General features: G+C 45.4%; 1 protein-coding gene across 1 annotated transcript in view; it reads right to left on the bottom strand.

Annotated features, from left to right (window-relative positions):
• LOC140479625 (pappalysin-2-like) overlaps nt 1-23,555 on the bottom strand; it is a 409,230-nt gene that overhangs the window by 222,998 nt on the left and 162,677 nt on the right. The window contains exons 6-7 of the mRNA XM_072573508.1: nt 12,132-12,253; nt 6,164-6,659 (exon numbers count right to left, since the gene is read on the bottom strand). Coding sequence (XP_072429609.1) covers nt 6,164-6,659; nt 12,132-12,253 — 618 coding nt within the window. The remainder of the gene's footprint in view (nt 1-6,163; nt 6,660-12,131; nt 12,254-23,555) is intronic.

Raw genomic sequence — 23,555 nt, 5'->3', positions numbered from 1 at the left:
TGCAGATCCCTCACAGTCAGTTTCACAGAGATACTGACTTGCTGCAGATCCCTCACAGTCAGTTTCACAATGATACTTACTTGCTGCAGATCCCTCACAGTCAGTTTCACAATGATACTTACTTGCTGCAGATCCCTCACAGTCAGTTTCACAATGATACTTACTTGCTGCAGATCCCTCACAGTCAGTTTCACAATGATACTTACTTGCTGCAGATCCCTCACAGTCAGTTTCACAGTGATACTGACTTGCTGCAGATCCCTCACAGTTTCACAGAGATACTGACTTGCTGCAGATCCCTCACAGTCAGTTTCACAATGATACTTACTTGCTGCAGATCCCTCACAGTCAGTTTCACAATGATACTTACTTGCTGCAGATCCCTCACAGTCAGTTTCACAATGATACTGACTTGCTGCAGATCCCTCACAGTCAGTTTCACAATGATACTGACTTGCTGCAGATCCCTCACAGTCAGTTTCACAGTGATACTGACTTGCTGTCGATCCCTCACAGTTTCACAGTGATACTGACTTGCTGTCGATCCCTCACAGTTTCACAGTGATACTGACTTGCTGTCGATCCCTCACAGTTTCACAGTGATACTGACTTGCTGTCGATCCCTCACAGTTTCACAATGATACTGACTTGCTGTAAATCCCTCACAGTCAGTTTCACAGAGATACTGACTTGCTGCTGACCACTCCCAGTGATCCTGACTTGTTGCACATTCCTCCCAATCTGCTTTACAGTGCTACTGACCTGTTGCTCACATCTCATGGTTTCTTGGGCTTCATCTCCACTTTCAAGCCTGCTCCCACCTACTCCATGAGTTTCCAGGGAGGCCAAAGAACCTGACGATGCCAACCCTTAAGCACATTCAATGATGGAGCATCCACAACCCATTGGGATAGGGAAACTTAAAGATTTGCAATCCTTGGAGTGAAATGGAACTTGGTGCCAGTCTGATCGAGGACAGAAGATTTCATCTCTGAAAGGTGACTCGGGGTCTTTACCACATCCTGCCTCATTGAAATCTCTGTTTTACATCCCTTGTTGAAGGATGTTAACCCTACTGTCAAGCTCCTCTTGGTATTGTAGCACAACACCAAAGTCAGCCTGCATTACACATCACATCACAGCTTCAGAGTTGAGCCTGCAGCTGGAGACCACAATGAGTAAATACTGTCAACCGAGCCAACCTGTTGGATGGCCAACCACACCAAGAATGATCATGCCTGCTTAGTTTTCTATGGGTTACCACCATGTCCTAACTGGCACTGAATGTCACTCACTTCCCATGAATTAATGTCCAACATACAGGGGTCCATCCGTATCCACAGTGACACGTTCCAAGACCAACTGCGGATGCCCGAAACAGTGGATAACAGTGAACCCTATGTAAGTCATTTTTCATTTATATATATATACCTATGATAAAGTTTATTTGGTAAATTATGCACAATAAGACATTACCAACATTAAATAATAATAAAATACATTGTACATTGTTATTCTACTTGTGCTCTCTGTCTCTCTTTCTCTCTCTCTTGAATGAACGGGATTCTGACGTTTTAGCTTAACCCTCAAGGAACGTTGAAGCAATGAAAAATATCCTGTACACATACACACACACAGTTTCAAAGTGGAAGAACATCGAGAAGTGTTGACAAAGGAGGAACTAGAAGAACTCAAGTCATCAACTGAGGAAGATGCAGAAGAAGAAATTGAAACAGAACCCTCAATGTGGAGATTGGAAAAATTTGGCCAAGTGTTTCAGATTGCACAGACTTTAAAGCAAAAAATCGTGGATTACAATTCACAGCACTAAAGTTACCCATAAATACATTTTTACATTTATTTCTCAAAAACCAAATCTTAGCCTGTGGGTACTCACCGGCTTCTCCATTCTTCATTGTTGCTGCAATGACATGATGAAGTGATACAATGCCTACGATGATAAGGTGAAATGAGGTGATGTGGAAGCATTGTGACATTGTGTTAGGCTATTGACCTTCTGACGAAAAGTCATCAGGAGGAGGATCATCTGCTTCGGACCCATCAGCTTCTCACCTCGAACGGCTAGAGAAGCAGGAGATGACGTCGATGGTTGGACAACGTCAGGAGCCGAGGATGTTGATGGGTGGTGATCGCCAGTCGTGGACATGCTTTGTTTTTCAACCATTTGGAAACACATCATTGATAGTAAGTTGCTGTTTCTTTCTTTTCAGCTCATCTAACATTAGCTGAAGAGGTTCAAATGCATCAGTGGTTGTACGGGTAATTTTAATGCTGCGCTCCATCATAGAATCGTAATCCATGATTTTTTGCTTTAAAGTCTGTGCAATCCAAAACATTTGGCCAAATGTTTCCAATGTCCACATTGAGGGTTCTGTTTCAGTTTCTTCTTCCACATCTTCTTCAGTCGATGACTTAAGTTCTTCAAATTCCTCCTTTGTCAACACTTCGATGTTCTTCAATATGTTCTTCCACTTCTTCGTCAATCATATCGACGAATCCCTCTCCACTAACATGTCTTTGTTAAGTGAATGATTTTCTTCAGCTCTCCACCAATAACCAGGAAGCCTTTAAAAACACTCACGACTTCACTCCATAAGCTCTTCCAACAGGCGTTTCCGGTTTCTGGTTTTAATGCATCCATTGCCGCTTTGATAAATGTTAATGCATCGGCAATACTGAATGATTTCCAGTGTTCTATAATTTCTGGGTTAGGCTCCACATCAATTTCTGCTTGAATCTGCTCAAATATGCGGCCGGTGTATATGATCTTGACACCCCAGATGATCCACTGGTCCAGAGGCTGAAGCAGTGAGGCTGTATTTGGTGGCAAGAACACAACCTTAAACGTTTTTGTTCTCTATGGCAATAGATGTCGGATGGCCAGGCGCATTGTCTATTATTAATAAAACTCTAAATGGCAACCTTTCCTGTTCCAATTTTTTTTAACTTCAGGGATGAAGCGTTGGTGAAACCATTTGGTATAAAGCACAGCTGTCACCCACGCTTTCTGACTGCCACATAGTACCAGAGTTAATCTGTCCTCCCAGACTTGGAACCCTGGTGCCTGCTTTGCACTTTTGAATGTACCTTCTATGGGCTTTTTTTCCTCCAAATCAAGCCAGTTTCATCGCAATTGAAGACTTGTTTTGGACAGTAGCCTTCCTCCTCGATCAACTTCTTCAATTCGTCCAGAAACGTGGCACCAGCCTCTTCGTTGGCAGATGCAGCCTCTCCAGTAACTTTTATATTTTTCAAATTATTCCTATTCCTGAATCTACGCATCCATCCCTTACTAGCTGTAAATGGCTTGGTATCCTTTTTTTCAGTGGATTCTTTCTTAAAGTCTTCGTACAGGCTTAAGGCCTTTTGCCGTAACACCTTACTGTAAATAGGCACATGTTTCCTCTTCATATCTTCAACCCACAAATTTAATGCTTTTTCCATCTTAACTAACACCTTATCATGCATTGCAGACATAACTTTCGCAAATTGAGGTGCTGCAGCAAAACTAGACCAAATTTTTATTTTGCTCTTCACCAGCTCACCAATGGAAGATTCATTCTTACCGTACAACCTGGCTACCTCAGCACATTTTTTTTTTCTTGTCATATCAAGTTGAGAATTTTCACTTTTTCATTGATGGGAAGCACTTTCACAGCTTCTCTTTAGACTTTGAAGAACTGCCAGCATCACTAGTTTTGCGCTTTGGGGCCATTACTAAGCAAAATAACATGGCAACGAATGTAGACAGCAAGAACGCTAGAGGCTAGCTAGATGCAACTAAAGCGGGCCAGCTTGAGTACAGAGGACAAAGAAAGATGATTCATTTACTGAGCATGACGGGGCAGGAAGCTTTCACCATGTTACTCAGAATGGCATGCAATTTGAAACTTATGAATCATTTATTTCTGGAACTTTTCATTTAGTATTTTCGGGCCATGGTAAACTACGGATAACTGAAACCATAGAAACCAAATCCACAGATACAGGGGTTCTACTGTATTTCAGCCTGCAGCCCATTCCCCATCTTGCTGGCACTCTTTGCTTTGAGCTCGGACAACGGACCTTGGTTAGATATTTGGCTATGTGGGGCATCGCACTGCGCACAATCCAGCTCTCGTTCGAGATGGCAGCCACAGCAGCACTATTGCCCGCAGGACTGCGCCACCAGATTGCCTTCAGAAATAAAAACCACGTCATGTCTTCTTTCCCTTTCACTGTTGTGCGGTTACTGAGGCCAACATCTGGAACCACGGCTTGTTGGTATCTCACCTCCCGAAAATTGACAGAGCGGGGCAGCTCAGAAATAGGGTTTCATGGAAATTAATCAAAAATGAGAATGATCATTCCTCTAACCAAATTCTCAGTGTTCAGATGATTCCAGGCACTTTCATGCCAAGGGGACACTTTCAGAGTTGCCTTCCCTTCAAGGGCTGTTATGCAGGGCAGCAACTAATATGGATAAGACTATTTGTTTTAATGTTGTAGGTTGTGGTACATATAGGTTGTTAAGAAATCAGGATTAACTCTCCTGCTGTTCTGCAAAATTGGGATTTTGCTCTTGCACTCTAGAGGACAGGGAGGGTCTTAAATCATTTTCACAAGCTGCAGCTGAGGTACATGAGCCGGAATCATGTGCTCAGGAACCAAACTATTCAGGACAGTTGGAGAGTAAATGGGTTTTATACCAAAATGTGGAGGTGCCAATTTTGGACTGGGGTAGACAAGCACAGAAGTCACACAGCACCAGGTCGTAGTCCTTCACCTGACAAAGGAACAACACTCCAAAAGCTTGTGATTTCAACTAAACTTGTTGGACTATAATCTGGTATCATGTGACTTCTGATTATATTTTATACCAGATCAGAGAGCAGGAGAGTAAATGAGTTCTATACAGGGTCGGAGAACTGGGGAGCTAATGAGTTTTATACTGGGACTGGGCCCATTGTTGTTTCTCATTTATATCAATGATTTGGATGAGAATATACAAGGCATGATTAGTAGGTTTGCAGATGACACTAAAATAGGCAGTATCATGGACAGTGAGGAAGATGATCAGAAATTGCAGCAGGACCTTGATCAACTAGGGAAGGGGGCAAAGAAATGGCAAAGGAGTTTAATATAAATACATGTGAGGTCTTGCATTTTGGAAAGTCACATCAAGGTAAGAGTTTCATGGTGAATGATCAGGCTTTAAGAAGTGTATTAGAACAGTAGAGTCACAGGTAGACAGGGCAGTTAAGAAGGCTTTTGACACACTGGCCTTCATCAGTCAGGGCACTGAGTAAAGAAGTTAGGAAGTTATGTTGCAATTGTACAGAACATTGGTGAAGCTGCACTTGGAGTATTGTGTTCAGTTTTGGTCACCTTGCTGCAGGGAAGATGTTATTAAACTGGAAAGAGCGCAGAAGAAATTTACCAGGATGTTTCCTGGACTCAACGGTCTGAGGGAGAGGTTAGACAAGCTAGGACGCTTTTCTTTAGGAGACTGAGGGGGAATCTGATAGAAGTGTATAAGATCATGAGAGGCATGGACAGGGTGAATGCAGTGTTTTTCCCAGGGGTGGGAAATCGAGGACTAGTGGGCATTAGTTTAAGGTTAGAGGGGAAAGAATGAAAGGGAACCTGAAGGGCAACTTTTGATTTTATACAGAGGGTGGTACGTAAATGGAATGAGCTGCCAGCGGAAGTTGTTGAGTTGGGTACATTAACAACATATAAAAGGCATTTGGATGAATACATGGATAGGGAAGAATTAGAAGGATAAGAGGAGAAAGTGAGGACTGCAGATGCTGGAGATCAGAGATGAAAATGTGTTGCTGGAAAAGCGCAGGAGGTCAGGCTGCATCCAAGGAACAGGAGAATCGACGTTTCGGTCATTCCTGAAGAAGGGCTGATGCCCGCAACGTCGATTCTCCTGTTCCTTGGATGCTGCCTGACCTGCTGCGCTTTTCCAGCAACACATTTTCAGCTCAGAAGGATAAGAGCCAAGTGCAGGGAAATGGGGTTAGCGTGGATGGACATTTTGGGCCAGTTTGGGTCAAAGGGCTAGTCTCTGTGCTGTAGGATTCTACGTCTGTGAGCTGGGGAGTAAATGGATTTTAGATCAGGTCAGATTGCTGGTCCAATGGCAAGTACTCACCAGTCAGTGAAGGTTCTCTCTGCCTGAGCAACAGTCACTGTTCGCCCCATGTGAAACGGAGGTTCCCTCACAACCTTGTATTTCAGGGACTTGCACTTGGTGCACAGGGGATCCTGGACCCTGGAGGTCAACAGCACGGCGTCCAGCTCTAGCTTCTCATCGAAGGTGTAGATCTTCACCCCCGCCACTCTCTTCTTGACGTTGACTTTAACGGTGAGAGGGATGTCACAGAAGGTGTGGTACGGCCCTCCGAGCCGAATGTCCTCACCGTCGACAGTCAGGATCTCCACACTGGTGATGGTCTCACCCTCCCTCGCTGACAGGTAGGTGACCCACACCGAGAGTGAGTCCGCCACCACGGGATGGGCGAACAGCAGCTCCAGCATGCAGCCCTCTGGCTGGGGACAGGGCACCGTCATGTTCATGTGGTAGAGATGCAGTTCCGGGCTCCAGGCCCGCAGGCTCGGCTCACACGGCTCGTCCACATCGGGAGACCCTGCAGCACACACAACCATCACTTAGACCAGGGGCGTTCATAAACCTGCATTCACAGAGCACCTTCCCCATCCTCAGGCCATCGCAGATCGCTCAAAACACAAGGATGCATTTTTCTCTAGGGGGAGAGCAGTAGTGGGGGCTGGAGAGGAGCAGCCCACTGCACATAGCAAGATCCCATGAGCAGCAACAAGACATATGCCTGGATATGCTGTCTCTACTGATGGCTCTTGGTGCAACACACTGTGGAGACCAGGCCTGCACAAACTAACAATGGTGGGATGTTCCAAACAACTCCAGCCCTGTACGGGTTGACAACAGAGGGGTTGGGGTGGGGACTGTGTCAGAGTAGGGGAGGGGCATGTGTCAGGGTGGGAAGGGGGATGTTGGGGTAGGACATAGAGTGGAGTCAGGGTGCGGGAGGGCTTGTGTTAGGGTGGGGGGGGGTCGTCTGTCAGGGTAGGGACGTGTGTGTGTCAGGGTAGGGATGTGCGCGTGTGTCAGGGTAGGGGAGGGGGTGTGTCAGGGTAGGGGAGGGGTGGATGTCAGGGTAGGGAGAGGGAGGTGTATCAGGGTAGGGGAGGGGGGGTGTCAGGGTAGGGGAGGGGTGGATGCCAGGGTAGGGAGAGGGAGGTGTGTCAGGGTAGGGGAGGGGGGTGTGACAGGGTAGGGGAGGGTGGTGTGACAGGGTATGGGAGGGATGTATGTCAGGTTAGGGAGAGGGAGGTGTGTTTAGGGTAGGGGAGAGGGGTGTGACAGAGTAGGAGAGGGTGGTGTTGGGGTTGGAGATGGGGCTGTGTCAGCGTGCAGGAGTGGCGTGTGTTAGGGTGGGGGGGGTGTCAGGGTGGGGAGGGGTGTTGTCAGGGTGGGGAGGGGTGTTGTCAGGGTTGGGGAGGGATGTGTGACATTGTGGGGAGGGTGGGTGTGTCACAGTGGAGGAGGGGAGTATCAGGGATGGGGAATGTCAGGGTGGGGATGGGGAGTGTCAGAGTGGGGATTGTGTCAAGGTGAGGATGGGGAGTATAAAGGAGGTGACTGTGTCTCTCCTTACAGATGCTGCCAGACCTGCTGAGATTTTCCAGCATTTTCTCTTTTGGTTTCAGATTTCAGCATCCGCAGTAATTTGCTTTTATGGAGATAGGGAGTGTCAGGGTGGGGAGTGTCAGGGTGGGGAGTGTCAGGGTGGGGATGGGGAGTGTCAGGGTGGGGATTGTGTCAGGGTGGAGGAGGGTGTGGGTCAGGGTGGGGATGGGGAGTGTCTGGGTGGGGATTGTGTCAGGGTGGAGGAGGGTGTGGGTCAGGGTGGGGATGGGGAGTGTCAGGGTGGGGATTGTGTCAGGGTGGAGGAGGGTGTGGGTCAGGGTGGGGATGGGGAGTGTCTGGGTGGGGATTGTATCAGAGTGGAGGAGGGTGTGGGTCAGGGTGGGGATGGGGAATGTGAGGGTGGGGAGTGTCAGGGTGGGGAGTGTCAGGGTGGAGATGGGGAGTGTCAGGGTGGAGGAGGGGAATGTCAGGGTGGAGATTGTGTCAAGGTGGAGGAAGGTGTGTGTCAGGGTGGGGATGGGGAATGTCAGGGTGGGGATTGTGTCAGGGTGGGGATGGGAATTATGTCAGGGTGGAGATGGGGAGTGTCAGGGTGGAGATTGTATGTTAGGGTGGGGATTGTGTCAGGGTGGAGGAAGGGGGGTGTCAGGGTGGGGATGGGGAATGTCAGGGTGGAGATTGTGTCAGGGTGGGGATGGGGATTGTTAGGGTGGGGATTGTGCCAGGGTGGAGATGGGGAGTGTCAGGGTGGAGATTGTGTCAGGGTGGGGATGGGGAGTGTCAGGGTGGAGATTGTGTCAGGGTGGAGGATGGTGTGTGTCAGGGTGGGGATGGGGAATGTCAGGCTGGAGAAGGGTGTGTGTCAGGGTGGGGATGGGGAATGTCAGGGTGGGGATGGGGAGTGTCTGGGTGGGGATTGTGTCAGGGTGGAGGAGGGTGTGGGTCAGGGTGGGGATGGGGAGTGTCTGGGTGGGGATTGTGTCAGGGTGGGGATGGGAATGTCAGGGTGGGGATTGTGTCAGGGTGGAGGAGGGTCTGTGTCAGGGTGGGGATGGGGTGTGTCAGGGTGGGGATGGGGAGTGTCTGGGTGGGGATTGTGTCAGGGTGGGGATGGGAATGTCAGGGTGGGGATTGTGTCAGGGTGTAGGAGGGTGTGTGTCAGGGTGGGGATGGGGAATGTCAGGGTGAGGTTTGTGTTAGGGTGGGCAGGGGGTTGTGTGAGGGTGGAGATGAGGAGTATCAGGGTGGAGGAGGGGGGTGTGTCAGGGTGGACAGGGAATTGTGTCAGGGTGGACAGGGAATTGTGTCAGGGTGGAAATGAAGAATATCAGGATGGAGGAGGATGTGTGTTAGGGTGGGGATGAGGAGTATCAGGATGGGGATGGGGTGTGTATCAGGATGGAGATGGGGAATGTCAGGTTGGGGAGGGGATTGTGTCAGGGTGAAGATGTGGCTGTGTCAGGTTAAGACTGCAAACAGTAATCTCTAAACTGAATAGATTAAAATGTTCTATCAAACCTGACTCTGAGAAGAATAATACGCATCAGATCCCACATACAATGATAAAGTCATACAGTCCTCACTAAGGAAACTGCTAAAGGGAGATTCCCTCACCCTGAGCTTCACAACTGGTGGTCATTTTCATTCCACCTTGGTTCCTCCCCGAGCTATCCTCTCCTCCCCTGCCAACCTCTCTTTCTCAGACAAGGACAGTGCATGCCTGCAGAACACAAATTTCACCATCTCAACCTTTGCTGAATCTTCAGCAGACCTTGCCTGTTGGAAGGATCTCTGTTGGCAGATTATGCTTCATGTTCCTAAACCAGTTGATCTCACTCTTCACCTCCATACACTGTCAATTTCCAGCATCAAGCTGCTGCGGAAACCTTCATGTCCTGCTAAATATGGGAGGGACATTTTCCCTTCCCATGTTGGATCCATGCACCATTAATTTGCTCCAGCCTCTGCACATCGACTGTAGAACTCTCAACCACACCTTTCTCTTTCACACTATAGCCTAGCCTCATGTCCTCCTTCAACACTCTACTTTCCCTAAGCTCTGCTGAGTCCTAGCTCACATCATCAGTCATCTCTGGGCTCATTGGCTTCCCCTGACACAATGCCTCAATTCTGAAATTCTCATACTTGTTTTCAAATATGGTTTCTCCCAGTCGCTGTCATCTCCTCCAGCTCCACAGGTCTCTAGGATATCTGTGCTCACCCACCTTGAGCCCTCTGAACATACCCAATTTTAATTGGTGGCTGTGCTTTGAGTTGTCTAGACTCTAAGCCCGAGAATTCCTTAACTAAAGCCACTTTCATCTCTTCTCTTCAGGGCAACTGCATGGAGTTTGCACATTCTCCCATGTCTGCATGGATTTCCTCCGGGTACTCCGGTTTCCTCCCACAATCCACAAAATGTGCAGGTTAGATGAATTGGCCACGCTAAATTGCCCGTAGTGTTTGGTGCATTAGTCAGGGGTAAATGTAGGATCGGGGAATGGGTCTGGGTGCGTTACTCATAGGAGAGTCGGTGTGGACTTGTTGGGCCGAAGGGCCTGTTTCCACACTGTCGGGAATCTAATCTAAAAAAAATTGCCTAAACACTTACTTCTTTGACCAAGCTTTTGATCATCTGACATAATATCTCCTTGTGTGCTTCCAAATTGTATCTTTTTTGTTACTCCATTTTTTCTCATTCCTAAGGTGCTAGATAAACACAGTTGTCATTTGTTTAAGTTGCTCATGGCACCTATCAAACCTGTACTAACACTTTTTAAAAAAAATTCATTCACAGGATGTGGGCATCACTGGCTAGGCCAGCATTTATTACCCAGAGGGGAGTTAGGAGTCAACAACATCACTGTGGTTCTGGAGTCACGTGTAGGCCAGACCAGCTAAGGATGGCAGTTTCCTTCCTAAAAGAACACCAGGGAGCCAGATGGGCTTTTCCTGACAATCAACAGCAGATTCACAGTCATTATGAGACTCTTAATTCTAGATTTTGATTGAACTCAAATGTAACCATCTGCCATAGCAGGATTTGAACCCAAACCCTCCAGAACATTCCTGGGTCAATAGTCCAGTGATAATACCAGTAAACCACCAACTCTCTCCCATCACACGCCCCAGCAACTGAGGGTCAGGCTCTCTCTTTTCCACTATCCGTGTGTTTTAGATAACACACAATGACTACTGCACTTTTCACACATGGTATGGTGTGTCACCTCCACAGGTATCACAGTACAGGCGAAGACCAGGTACAGTATACCTGGGGTGGCAGTGCATCCATCGTTACCCTACCACATGACAAGGCAGCACAAATTAACAGGCTCATGTTTCAAATGCCCACTTACTGACATGTTGGCATTTAACTCAACAACAGCTCTAACAACAGCTTTCCCTTTAGCTGCAGAGAAACTAGAGTTTTGTCAGGATTTTGTTCCTCGGTTGTAGCAAATTCGTGCCCTCCAAGCCTTTCTAACGGAGTTATACCGACCCTTGTCAAGGAACACTGGTTACAACTTTTACTTACTTATGAGAACAGTTTTGCTGTCTATGAAAGAGAAAGGAGAATGTAAAAGCCTATGACAGAAACTAACCATTCCATTCACTCAGCACCTTCATCAGAGGCAATTAAAATTAAAAAGAGACTTGTATTTATAGACTGTACTCGTAGTTTCTCAAAGGCCTCTGGGAAACAAAAACCAGAAAGTTAGTTGAAAAGGAAATAGTGTATTTTATTAAAGTCATTGAGTTGTACAGCACGGAAACAGACCCTTTGGTCCAACTTGTCCATGCTGACCTGATATCCTAACCTAATCTCATCCCGTTTGCCAGCATTTGGCCCATATCCCTCAAAAACCTTCCTATTCATATACCCATCAAGATGCCTTTTAAATGTTGTGACTTTTCTAGCCTCCACCACTTCGTTTGGCAGCTCATTCCATACACACACCACCCTCTGCGTGAAAACGTTGCCCCTTAGGTCCCCTTTTAAATCTTTCCCCTCTCACCTTAAACCTATGTCCTCTAGTTTTGGACTCCCCTACCCTGAGAAAAACACCTTGTCTATTTACCCTATCCACGCCCCTCATGATTTTATAAACCTCTATAAGGTCACACCACAGCCTCTCCCTATAGGTCAAACTTCCAGCCCTGGCAACGTCCTTGTAAGTCTTTTCTGAACCCTTTCAAGTTTCACAACATCTTTCCTACAATAGGGAGACCAGAATTGAACACAATATTCCAAAAGCGGCCTTATCGATGTCCTGTACAGCCGCAACGTGACATCCCAAGTCCTATATTCAATGCAGTGACCAATGCAAATGTGCCAAAAGCCTTTTTCACTATCCAGTCTACCTGCAACTCCACTTTCAATATTCTCTCTTCAATGGCATTTGTTTCGTCTGGCTTGACTGCCCCTTACCCACTGCCTCTTCAGGAGTCCAGTAGCCTGATGCATCACAGATACGTGGTGAAGAAGCAGTGCTTGCATACTGGTAGAATCTTCCATCCCCATCACAGTCTCCACATAGGTTTCCCATCTCTCTAGAAAAGTGAAAGGGAAATAAATGTTAGGGAATTTCATATCAAGGTCCTCTTAATCTGCCTGAATGTAAGATCAGGATGGCACTGGACAGGAAAAGCATTCCAGAAGGTAACTTGAGCTCTCCCATGTTTGAGCTCAGCAACTTCATTCAATGAGCAACTGAGCAATAGAGACCAGGAAGGTCCAAGGTCACTGTTCGGTCCAAGGTCACTGTTCAGTCCAAGCTCAGTTGGATGGGTGGCTAGGTTGCAACGCAGATTAATATCAAAAGTGTGGGCTCGATTCCTGCATTAACTGAGGTTACCCCACCAACCCGTCCCTCTCTCTAAAGGGAAAAATTGGCCTTATGTTCCAGTAGGGCTATGGAGACTTTACATTAAAGATTATTGATATGAAATATCAATCGCTCTTTGTGCCCTTTGTTATGATAGAAGAAAAAGTGTTTCGTCATAATCAGAGTAAGTGAAACAATCTGTCCATTGAGAAATTGAAATTTAATTAATATTCTAGCCATAAATGCAAATTTCCAAAACCAAACTTTTTAAAGATCTTCATTGGGAACAATTCAAAAGAAAGCACATTTGCTTAGAATAGTGGGTGAGAAAGCACAGCATGGATAGAGATAGGAGAAGCTATTCCTGTTTACGTTCACTCATTGATCCACAAAGCCTTTGCAAGTTCTCCCGCATCGTGATACCAGAAGTCCTTCCTGCAAGCGGCTGTGAATCAATTGGTCACACTTTCATATCTGAGCCAGGAGGTTGTGTATTTAAGCTCCACTCCAGGACTCGGGTATAAACATAAAGGCCAAATCTGGAAGACAGTACCAAGGGAGGGCTGTACTTTGGGAGACTGGATGAAATGTTAAAACCAACACCCCACTTGCGCACTTTGGTCAACAGAAAAACAGCCAATGTCCCTGTTTTGATGAAGAGCAAGAGAGATATCCTTAGTGTCCAGGCCAATAAGTTTAAAGCAAGAAAACTAAGGTGATCGGATCATTAACATGCTGCTGCTGTGGAAGTTTGCTGCGCTGTGTTGCATTTCAACAACAACTGCACTTCAAAAGTATTTCATCGGCTACAAAATGCTTTGGACATTGTGAGGTCACGTACTTTTTTTTCCCCTTTTAAATGTATGAAGAGCTGCCAGTGTAATACCATTGGACGAAATGCAACACTGCAGCAACTGGAAATAAATAAACAATGAAGCAGCTCACATATCACCACAGTTAATGAAACCCACCCCAACCTCTTTTTAATTCTTCCCCCTCAGTTGGGTTTGATTCCTTGGTGCGTTCTCCCCAATGCATTCTGCTGGCTGTTTCACACAGTCGACACTCCCTCCACAACCCCCTGACCCCGGAGCAGAACCCTCTGTGGCCCCTTCGAGCAGTTTGACCATCTCGCTTTCCGCTGGCAGTCAGCTGAGTCACGGCGAGCATGCACCCAAGGGTGATGTACATGGATCTCATGGCGAGTGCAGCCAGAGCAGGACGAGGGCCGAAGCAGAGGCTACTCCCTGTCTCTCGAGGAAGGGCCGGCGGGAGAACAAGTGAGAGAACAACAACTTGCAAAAGAAAAAGCAAGCAGCAACAACAATTTAAGAATGGGGGATGCTTTCCGCACAATCAGCAGTCATTCTGAAGTCCAACGTTGATCGCAGTCCAACCACAAAAGCTCTTGCCAAACTCATCTGAGCTATGCAGCTGCCTAACTACAAGCAATCACTCAGTTCCTCACTGAACAATTCATTGGGTGGAGCTCTCCTTTAATCAATATTTGGCAACAGCGCTCCTGAAAAATTGAAAGCGATATGTTTGAAGTATATCATTGTTCATCAAAATTGAAGGAAATATGGAATGAGATAATACCATTTGGCTCACTGAGCCTGCTCTTGCAACACATCATCCACAATCTGTCCTGTCACGGATTAAACCCCACCTATTGAATCTCCTAAAGGAAAATTCTGTGTAAATCCACGCCCATGCTCCCGATATCCCAGAAGTAGCCAAGAAAAACACCAGTATATCTGTCAATCCCCATGCTTCCATTACTCAGTGCTGGTCCACCTATGAGGAGATGCTCGCTATCCTGGGTGACTTTAACAATCCAGTGGAAATCTCAGGCTATGTTCATAATTCCCAAGAAATGTTTCCCGAATTGCCCTTCTCTCGCCAATGCAGGCAAGCCCTACTTTGGACGAAGCACATCATGTGACACATCAAACAGTCAATGATGTTCAGGCATCTATTCTTTCCTTGCCCATTCACTGTTGTAACTGCAGTTCAGCATTCCATTAATGGCTCGCTTAAAAAGTGGCAGAGGTCAATCGAGCGTAGCAATCTAATTCCCAAAAAAAAATGGCTCTAAGGATCACCCTCTACCAATGAAAGGACAATTTAAGTTCCTCCTGTGTGACTGAGGGATAATGAGCCTTTAATTCAAAGCTGGTTCCAATGTCTTTAGTTTTCCCATCTGTTCTTGCCACCACACCAAGCAATGGGTCTACTATAAGCAAATATTCTCAACTCTCCTGCTCCTCAGGTGCTGCCTGACCTGCTGTACTTTCCCAGCAACACACACTCAACTCTAATCTCCAGCATCTGCAGCCCTCACTTTCCCCTGTAAGCAAATATAGGTAAGGTAATGGCCTAGTGCTATTTTCATCAGACTGTTAATTCAGAGACCCAGATAATGTTTTAAGGACCCTGGGTTTGAATCCTGCCATGGCAGATGGTGGAATTTGAATTCAATTTTTAAAATCTTGAATTAAGAGTCTAATTGTGACAGTGAAACCATTGTGGATTGTTGGAAAAACCCATCTGGTTCACTAACATCCATTAGGGAAGGAAACAGTCATCCTTACCTTGTCTGGTCTACATGTCACTCCAGGGACACAGCAATGTAGTTGACGCTTAACTGCCTTCTGGGAAATCAGGGATGGGCAACTATTGCTGGCCTAGCCACCACTGCCCCCATTCTTTGAATGAATAAAAGAAATCTTAAAGCTTCAAGCTATGGAAGTGGTATAATTTGTGAACAATAATGAAATTGTGAAACTGACAATATGACAGAAGTTAAAAATCACACAACACCAGGTTATAGTCCAACAGGTTTAAGTGGAGGCACACTAGCTTCCAATTAAACCTGTTGGACTATAACCTGGTGTTGTGTGATTTTTAACTTTGTACACCCCAGTCCAACACTGGCATCTCCAATATGACAGAAGGCAGTAGATGTAAAAGGGACCTCTTATTACAGTATTTCTCAGATCTATCTCTAAGTGTTCCACACCACAAAGGGCAGGGACTGCTAGGGAGACCAATGTAGCAATCATTTTGACAAGATTAAGATCTCACCAATGATAATTTTTCTTTTTACAAATACTGATTGAGGAAAGAATATTTGACATCGAATGGGCATGAGGCTGCTACAACTCACCTGAACAAACAGCTACAAGTACATAAGTTAGCTCGCTGAGCTGGAAGATTTGTTTTCAGATATTTCGTCACTATACTAGGTAACATCATCAGCGGAAGATAACCCCCTGGGCACTCTACAGCCCGGAGGACTCAACATTGAGACTGAGATGTGGGACTAACTGTACCTTCCTCCCCATCCCCCAACTCCCTTCCCATGCCCTGCCCCTCACTTCCACTCCTCCCAACTACCAACCGGATTCATTCCTCCCATTGACCAACCAGGTCGTACCCTCTACCTGTCTTCACCTATGCCCACTTCATCACCCTGCCCCCATCTCCCCCTTTATTTGCAGCTCCCTCCATACCCACCCCCAGTCCTAAAGGTTACACCCAAAACATTGACTTCTGCAACCCCTGATTCTGCCCAGCTTGCTGTGTTTTTCCAGCCTCCTGCCTGTCTACTTTGGATTCCAGCATCTGCAGTTTTTGTGTCTCTAACCAATACTGATTGAAGGAACCGGTCTGTTTTTTGGGAAGGAAATATCAGACTTGACAAACTTTCCAATTCTTTTAAGGATGTTGAATATTTTTTAAAAATGTGTGGTGGAGTGGGAGACTTGTAGAATTCCTGAGAATGTTACATATTTAAATTTTTAGAAAACGTTTGACAACTTGAGAGCACAGTATGAACCTGGAGAGTGAAGGGTAGGAATGGAGCATACCAGACAATGATGTAACATTAAACACAGGGAAAGTTACAGGAGTCAGAGCAAGGACATCTGTCATTTCTCATTTACATGATGAGCCTGCATGCTAAATGTAAAACTGGCAAATTTTGCAAATGACACATAAATGAAGAGGACGTACAAAGCAGAGGATGCAGCTCAGGCTCTGCAAGAGTGAGATCGTTTAGAATCGGGTATACATCACAAAAGTAAGTTTAACAAGTATCTAGTTGGCAACTATCAAATGTAATATAAGTTGGTCAGACAAAGACAAGGTGAATGAATTAAACCAAGAGCAGGTGATAGTACATGTATCACTACTAATGTCCAGCGGTAAAGCAATTATAAAAGCTAATCAAATTCTGGGATTTCAGAGCTGGATCAGTGTCATTGCGATGCACTGGTGTGGCTGCACATTTGTGGCTAAAATCATGCATTTCACATGAAATTCTTCTCCTTGTAATTATCATTGTATAGTCTCCACACTACAAAAGAACATTAATCATTCAAAATGATGAGGCAAGATTGAAAAATATTGTGTGTGCACCCAGAGAGAAGGCAATTTTTTAAAAAATCAATTTTGCTCAAGTACAGAATATGTTCAATGCGCTGATAAGGCAAAAGGTTTTATAATTAGAAGTAAAGTTGAACAATAGGACCTGAGATCAGAAAATACAGTAAAATATCAAAAATATTTTCTAAAACAATCAGAAATAAAAACTGGGGATGAGCAATGAAACAAATGGAAGCTCTATATAGGTGCAATTGGATGTGAACAGGAAAGAGGAGCATTAAAGGGTTGAGCTTGAGAGTAGTATTAATTCTTGGCTTTTATATTTTGTTTATGCACTGTGCTGTAGAAATACTGAGCACAGACATAATTCCCTGCATCAGCAAACATTTAAGGCCAAACCCAATACATGACACAAACAGATGCTAGTACCACATAATGCTGTCTGAGGCCAGAAGCAGCACTTTGTTTACGCCGTGGTTAAAAGACATTTAAGGTAGGTATGTGATACTTCGTATAAACATCTGATCACAGTACAACATGGGGAGAAGTTGCTAAATCATATCAAGTGTAATGAAATACAAAAAATGTATTTTACTCAAACTAACCAGTCAATGGTGTGTAGTAATCTGTTCTGAAAATAACGCGATAGTTCCATTCCTGTGAGATCCTGCGTTGTAAGTAAATTAGGTAATAACAGCATCATTTAAACCAATGGGACCAGAATCGTGTTATAGCTAATACAGGTAGGGAAAGTTCACTTTCTACAAATAATGGTCTAAATTCTTCAATCACATTGTAGCCAATTCGTGTTGAAAACACATTCATTATCGCAGAACCGACTGTACCTGAAATGGCCAAACAGAAGGATTACTTCATCAAGATGATATAGGGGCTTGGATAGGGCAAAGAGAGAGAGAAGCTCTTTCCACTGGTAGCAAGACCAGAAACCAGAGGACAGTTTGAAGGTAATGGGCAGAAGAGAGAACGGCGGCTCAGTGGTTAGCACTGCTACCTCACAGTGCCAGAACTGTTCAATTCTAGCCTCAGGTGACTGTCTGTGTGGAGTTTGCACATTCTCTCTGTGTCTGCGTGGGGATGCTGTGGTTTCCTCCCAAAGTCCAAAGACTTGCAGGTTAGCTGGATTGGCCGTGTTAAATTGCCCATTGTGTCCAGGGATGTGCAGGATAGGTGGATTACCCACAGGAAATGCAGGGTTATACAAATAGTGGTGGCGTAACTTGATGGGCTGAATGGCTTGCTCCTACACCATAGAGATTCTACCTTTTCTCTTTTAAAATGGACTCTGCTGCTCATAATTTGCTATAATGCTGCTACCTTTTCCTAGACAGCCTGGAGAAACAAATGTCAGGCCATATCATAGAATCCCTGCAGTGTGGAAACAGGCCGTTTGGCCCAACGGGTCCACAGTGAATAGCATCCCACCCAGACCCTGTACCCCTGCATTTCCCATGGCTAAACCTCAGCCTGCACATCTCTGAACATTATGGGCAATTTAGTATGGCCAATCCACCTAACCTGTGCATCTTTGAACTGTGGGAGGAAACTGGAGCACCGAGCGGAAACCCACCCAGATGTGGGGAGAATGGGCCAACTCCACACAGACAGTTACCCGAGGCTGGAATTGAACCCGGGTCCCTGGGGCTGTGAGACAGCCGTGCTAACTACTGAGTCACCGTGCCACCCAAAGGCAGTCTAATCAGGCCACGTCTGCTTTCTCATTAGAGACACACATCTGGTGGTGGTTTAACCTGAGGATCACCACACCTCAGACATGGGACAAGGTTGAGAAGGAGAATCTTTCATGGCAACCTCAGCAGGTGCAGGAACTCAACCCAAGCTGTTGGTGTCACCCTGTATCACAAACCAACCCCCTACTGCAGGGATTCTATGAACTCTCTCAGTGAATCTGGACAGCCTTATGTTTATCAACGAAGCCAGATTTTCTCCTCACTAAAAGACTGTCTCATTAAGAGTTGCTTTGATAACTGGAGGGAACTGCTGATTTCAACCGATTGACATCCTGATGTATTTCTGATAAACTACTCTTTCTGTGATCTCTGAAGTCAATGTCTCACTACTTATTCAAACAAAATTATGAGGCACAAAGTGTTTGAAGCCTCTGTTACTGATGCTGTATCGGTCTTTTTATGGTTATAGGAACAGCATAAATGCCATGGTTACTACAAAGCTCAGTTGTTCCATACATAATATATAATGGCTGAATGAACATGTAAGGGCTGAGGAAGTTGTCATTGGAGCTACAAGAGGTCATCACGATGTGTGGAGGTGAGCTTGGGTTGGCATCAGGTCTATGAGAGGTCATGGGAGAACATTGCATTGGCATAGCGAATGGTTAGGTATAAGGAGTGAGGGCTAAAAGGGCCTAACAATCTTTAATGCAGCTGGGACAAATTCCTCTACCTCACCCTCTTGGACCCAGCGTCAAAGAGATGACTCTGGGGACCTCTATACCCGAGTGGGACTGGACCAATCCAACTCAGTAGCAAAACTTCCACGAAGATGCCTGATGCTAAGTATAACACAGAACTGGGAATCCGCAACTAGAATGTGCACAGGAGTTTTGCTGTTTTCTATGTCTTCAGCTGTTGTTGCCACTTCTCAGGAGTTTCTGTCAATTTTCCACCAAAGACAAGGGGAAACCCCAGAGAAACCCTGGCTCCAGGTTCCAGATGTGATGCACTGTTTAAGCCGAAGTTTTGAACTAGATGTAGCATAGTCATTCAATAGAAACCTAATGTCACATCTAGCAAAGTCTCTGACATATCATAAATACCTGCTACTTACTGAATCTTGCTTTGGGGGCGGAGGTTATAACAGGTCCTGGTATGGACACATGATGTTAAAGATTCCAACGGCAAGATTGTGCACTTCAGTCAGCAATTTTCCCTCGCCTTCTTACTAACCATCTCACCCCTGGCTCTTCAGCCAATTACTTTAAAGCTGCCCCCCCAGATTCTGATCTTGCTAAGGGAGGCTTTGGTTTTTCAAAGTAGCACACAGTCAACCCCCATCGAGACAGCAGACGTGGAGAACAGGGTACATCCACAGTCCGGAAGAAGTTTAGAAAGCAAGGTATTGCTGGATTTTTAAACGCTGCTTCCCAACAGGTTAGCTACTGAGACACATGCCGATAGTGAAGTGCCCAGAGGGAGGGATAGAATTGGTCCATGTTACGCCTTCCTTTTGTGTCCGAGAATCAGAATTGGACTGGCTGACTTCAAAAAGCGATCTCTCTCACACACTACCTACGTATCCAGAGCTAGATGTTTGTAGAATCACAGCATGTTACAGCACAGAAAGAGGCCATTTAGTGTTCACTCTTTGAAAGCAGTACAGTTAGTCCCACATCTCTGCATTTGGCCATGAGCTCTGCAAATGTTTCCCTTTCCAAGGACTTATTCAACTCTCTTATAAAATCTTACACTCCAAATCACAAGTCCTTGCATAAGCTTAAATGTTTTCTCATATCATCTTTAGTTCTTCTGCCCATCAACCTCAAACTGTGTCTTGCTGCTGTTGGAAACAGATCTTCCTTAGTTACTGTATCAAAACCCTGCATGATGTTGAATGCCTCCACCCAAACTCCTCTGAATTACCTGGACTCAAATCAACTCTGGTTACTCAAGTCCTCCCATAGAATTGATGCTCCTCACCATGGTATCATCCTTAAAACTCCACTGAACCTGCGGGAAATCGCTCATAAAGAGCAGTGCCTAGTGTTGAACTCACTACCACAAGCAGAGAGCTAATCAGCATGCTGTGAAGATTTAGCATAACTGCTTTGCTTTTGCACTCAGTGCCTCAGTTAAGAATGGCACCAAGTTTCTTTTCTCGGGACGGCATGGTGGTTAGCACTGCTACCTCACAGCGCCAGGGACCTGGGATCAATTACAACCTTGAGAGACTGTATGGAGTTTGCCCATTCTCCCCACATCTGGGTGGATTTCCTCTGGCTTCTCCCACAATCTAAAGGTGAGCAGGTTAGGTGCATTGGAAGTGCAGAGCTATGGGAATACAGTGGTGGTGGTGGTGGTGGGGGAGGGGGGGGGGTGGTAGGAGGGTGTCAGTATGGATTTGATGGGCCAAATAGTCTCCTTCTACACTGTAGGGATTCTATGGTTCTGCGTAAAAGGAGATCCTAACATCTGTCTTCTGATTTCCGTTCTCAAAAATTGACATGCACTGTAAATGATTGGAGTCAGTCATTCCAGGGCTATGTAAGCCCTTAAAGAGATAAGTGGAAGCTCAAAAGGAAAGGACTACATTTATGTAGAGTATCCAGCTGTAGACTTACTCATCAACATTATCATGCTTGCTTCTCTTTCGCCTTGGGGACATCCAATTCCCCCGAGGGACAATGCCAAATCTGACACCATTTTGTTGTCATGAGGACATCTTTGTGGAGAACCTTGTGCCAATGCTTTCAGGCAATGGGTCTAAGCCCACTTCATGCTCATGCGACATCACTTCTCACTTTTTCACAGCACAGTAGGGTGACACGGTGGTCTAGTGGTTAGCATAGCGCCAGTGACCCGGGTTCGATTCCGGCCTCGGGCATCTGTCTGTGTGGAGTTTGCACATTCTCCCTGCTTCTGTGCGGGTTTCCTCCAGGTGCTCCAGTTTCCTCCCACAATCCAAAGGTTAGGTGATTTGGCCATGCTAAATTGCCCATAGTGCTCAGGGGTGTGTAGGTTAGGTGCATTAGTCAGGGGCAAATGTAGAGTAATAGGGTAGGGGAATTGGTCTGGGTGGGTTACTCTTCAGAGGGTTGGTGTGGACTTGTTGGGTCAAAGGGCCTGTTTCCACACTGAAGGGTTTCTATTATTTCTGTGAACACTGGTGAAGACCGAGAGTAGTGTGCAAAAGTTCACACTTGGCAGCACATGTTGAATCATCAGAACAGTAGGAGAGGGGTGGGGGGAGGGGGAGGTAAGAAAATCCTTCAAAAACAAAGGAACATTTTAATGTGGGAAAGGGCAGCTACATGGAAGCGTACTTCACCTGCAATCAGAGGCTTATGTTTACTCGGCAGAGTTGAACTGGCAATGTGTCTTTGTAATCAAAACAGAACAAGAAAGCTCACTGACAGGCTCCTGAGTGATGCAGTGAGGAAAGAGCACAGTAAGCTAATGATCAAACAGGGTCTGGTTTTAAATATGATCCATCTCGCTCAGATCTTAGAAAGCCGCATATGGTCTTCGTACAGTATTTTAAGATTCACACAGCTCACGTTACACCAGAGCCAAAGAATCAGTCACAGATGTTGGCCTACTTCTGGCTAGCTGTGCTCTGAGTCTGTAGAGCCTACATAAAGCCACGATAAATTCTGGTAGAATAAAGCCTTCTGGTAGAACACATCCCGTTAATGCCAGCATTTCTGAGAATCTGCTTCTCTGTCAATGCGGAAGGACCAACCATACTGGGGTCCCAGTACCGGAGCATCACTTTGGCTATGAACTTGGCATGAACCAGTCTCCAAAATCTTCACACACCTACACCTGCACCAAGCATTCGCACTTTGCCAAGACTCAGATTTCTGTACTTTGGCACAATATAAGTCAACTTACCACACTATATGAGAGAGTCAACGTTTTTACATTTTTCATTATCACATCAGTGTCATCAGATGTTAACTAAAATACTGCAGGGAAGCAAAAATAAAACCAATGCTTTTACATTGATTAGCTCATCTGTTAAATTTGGAGACAATAGTTAGATATTTTCTTCTGACACAGATAACATTTTTGCACATACTACTGGATAATGTGCACTGTTTGTGTGACATTTATTGAAGTGTAACATAGTGTTCTGCAAAACTATGTAAATATTAGATGAGAATAACAGGTGTAGTCCCATGTCTGGATGTTATGTGGTGTATGATATCTTTCCATACAAACCTGTCACCATTTCACAAGCATTTGACAAGGTGCCACAGAAAACATTACTGCACAAATTACAAGTTCATGGTGTCGTGGCTAATTGGCATGGATGAAGGATTTGCTGGCTGACAGAAAGCAGAGCTTCTGCTTAATTGGACTTTTTCTGGATTGGCAAGAGTTGAGTCCCCTATAGGGATCTGTGCTGGAGTCTCAGCTTTCTACAGTTTCTATCAAGTTTGGGGGAAGCTAAGGTGCGGTATCCAAAATTGTGGATGACACAAAGGTAGATAGGTAAGTACATTATGAGGAGGACACAACAGTGTTAGACAGTTTAAGTGAATGGTCCAAAATCTGGCAGATGGAGTAAATTGTGGAAAATGTGAAGTTATTCACTTTGGAAGGAAATTTACTTAAATTGAGAATAACTACAGATATTGAGATGTTCTACAGGACAAGTCACAAGAAGTTAGTATGTGGGTGCAGCATGCAATTAAGAAATGTAACCTTTTACTATAAGAGGGAATTGAACATAAAAATAAAGATATTATGTTTCAGGTTAAGAGAAGGGGCATTGGTGAGAGATCACATCTCGAATATTGCGTGCAGTTTGGGTCTTCTAATGAAGGATGTAATGCAGTTGAGGTGGTCCAGTGAAGGTTTACTAAACTGACACCAGGAATGAGTGGGTTATCGTATAAGGATACGTTAGACAGACTG

Source organism: Chiloscyllium punctatum, chromosome 7 (assembly GCF_047496795.1).
Source record: "Chiloscyllium punctatum isolate Juve2018m chromosome 7, sChiPun1.3, whole genome shotgun sequence".
NCBI lineage: Eukaryota > Metazoa > Chordata > Chondrichthyes > Orectolobiformes > Hemiscylliidae > Chiloscyllium > Chiloscyllium punctatum.
The sequence above is the reverse complement of the archived record's forward strand: the minus strand, read 5'-3'. Positions and strand labels throughout refer to the sequence as shown.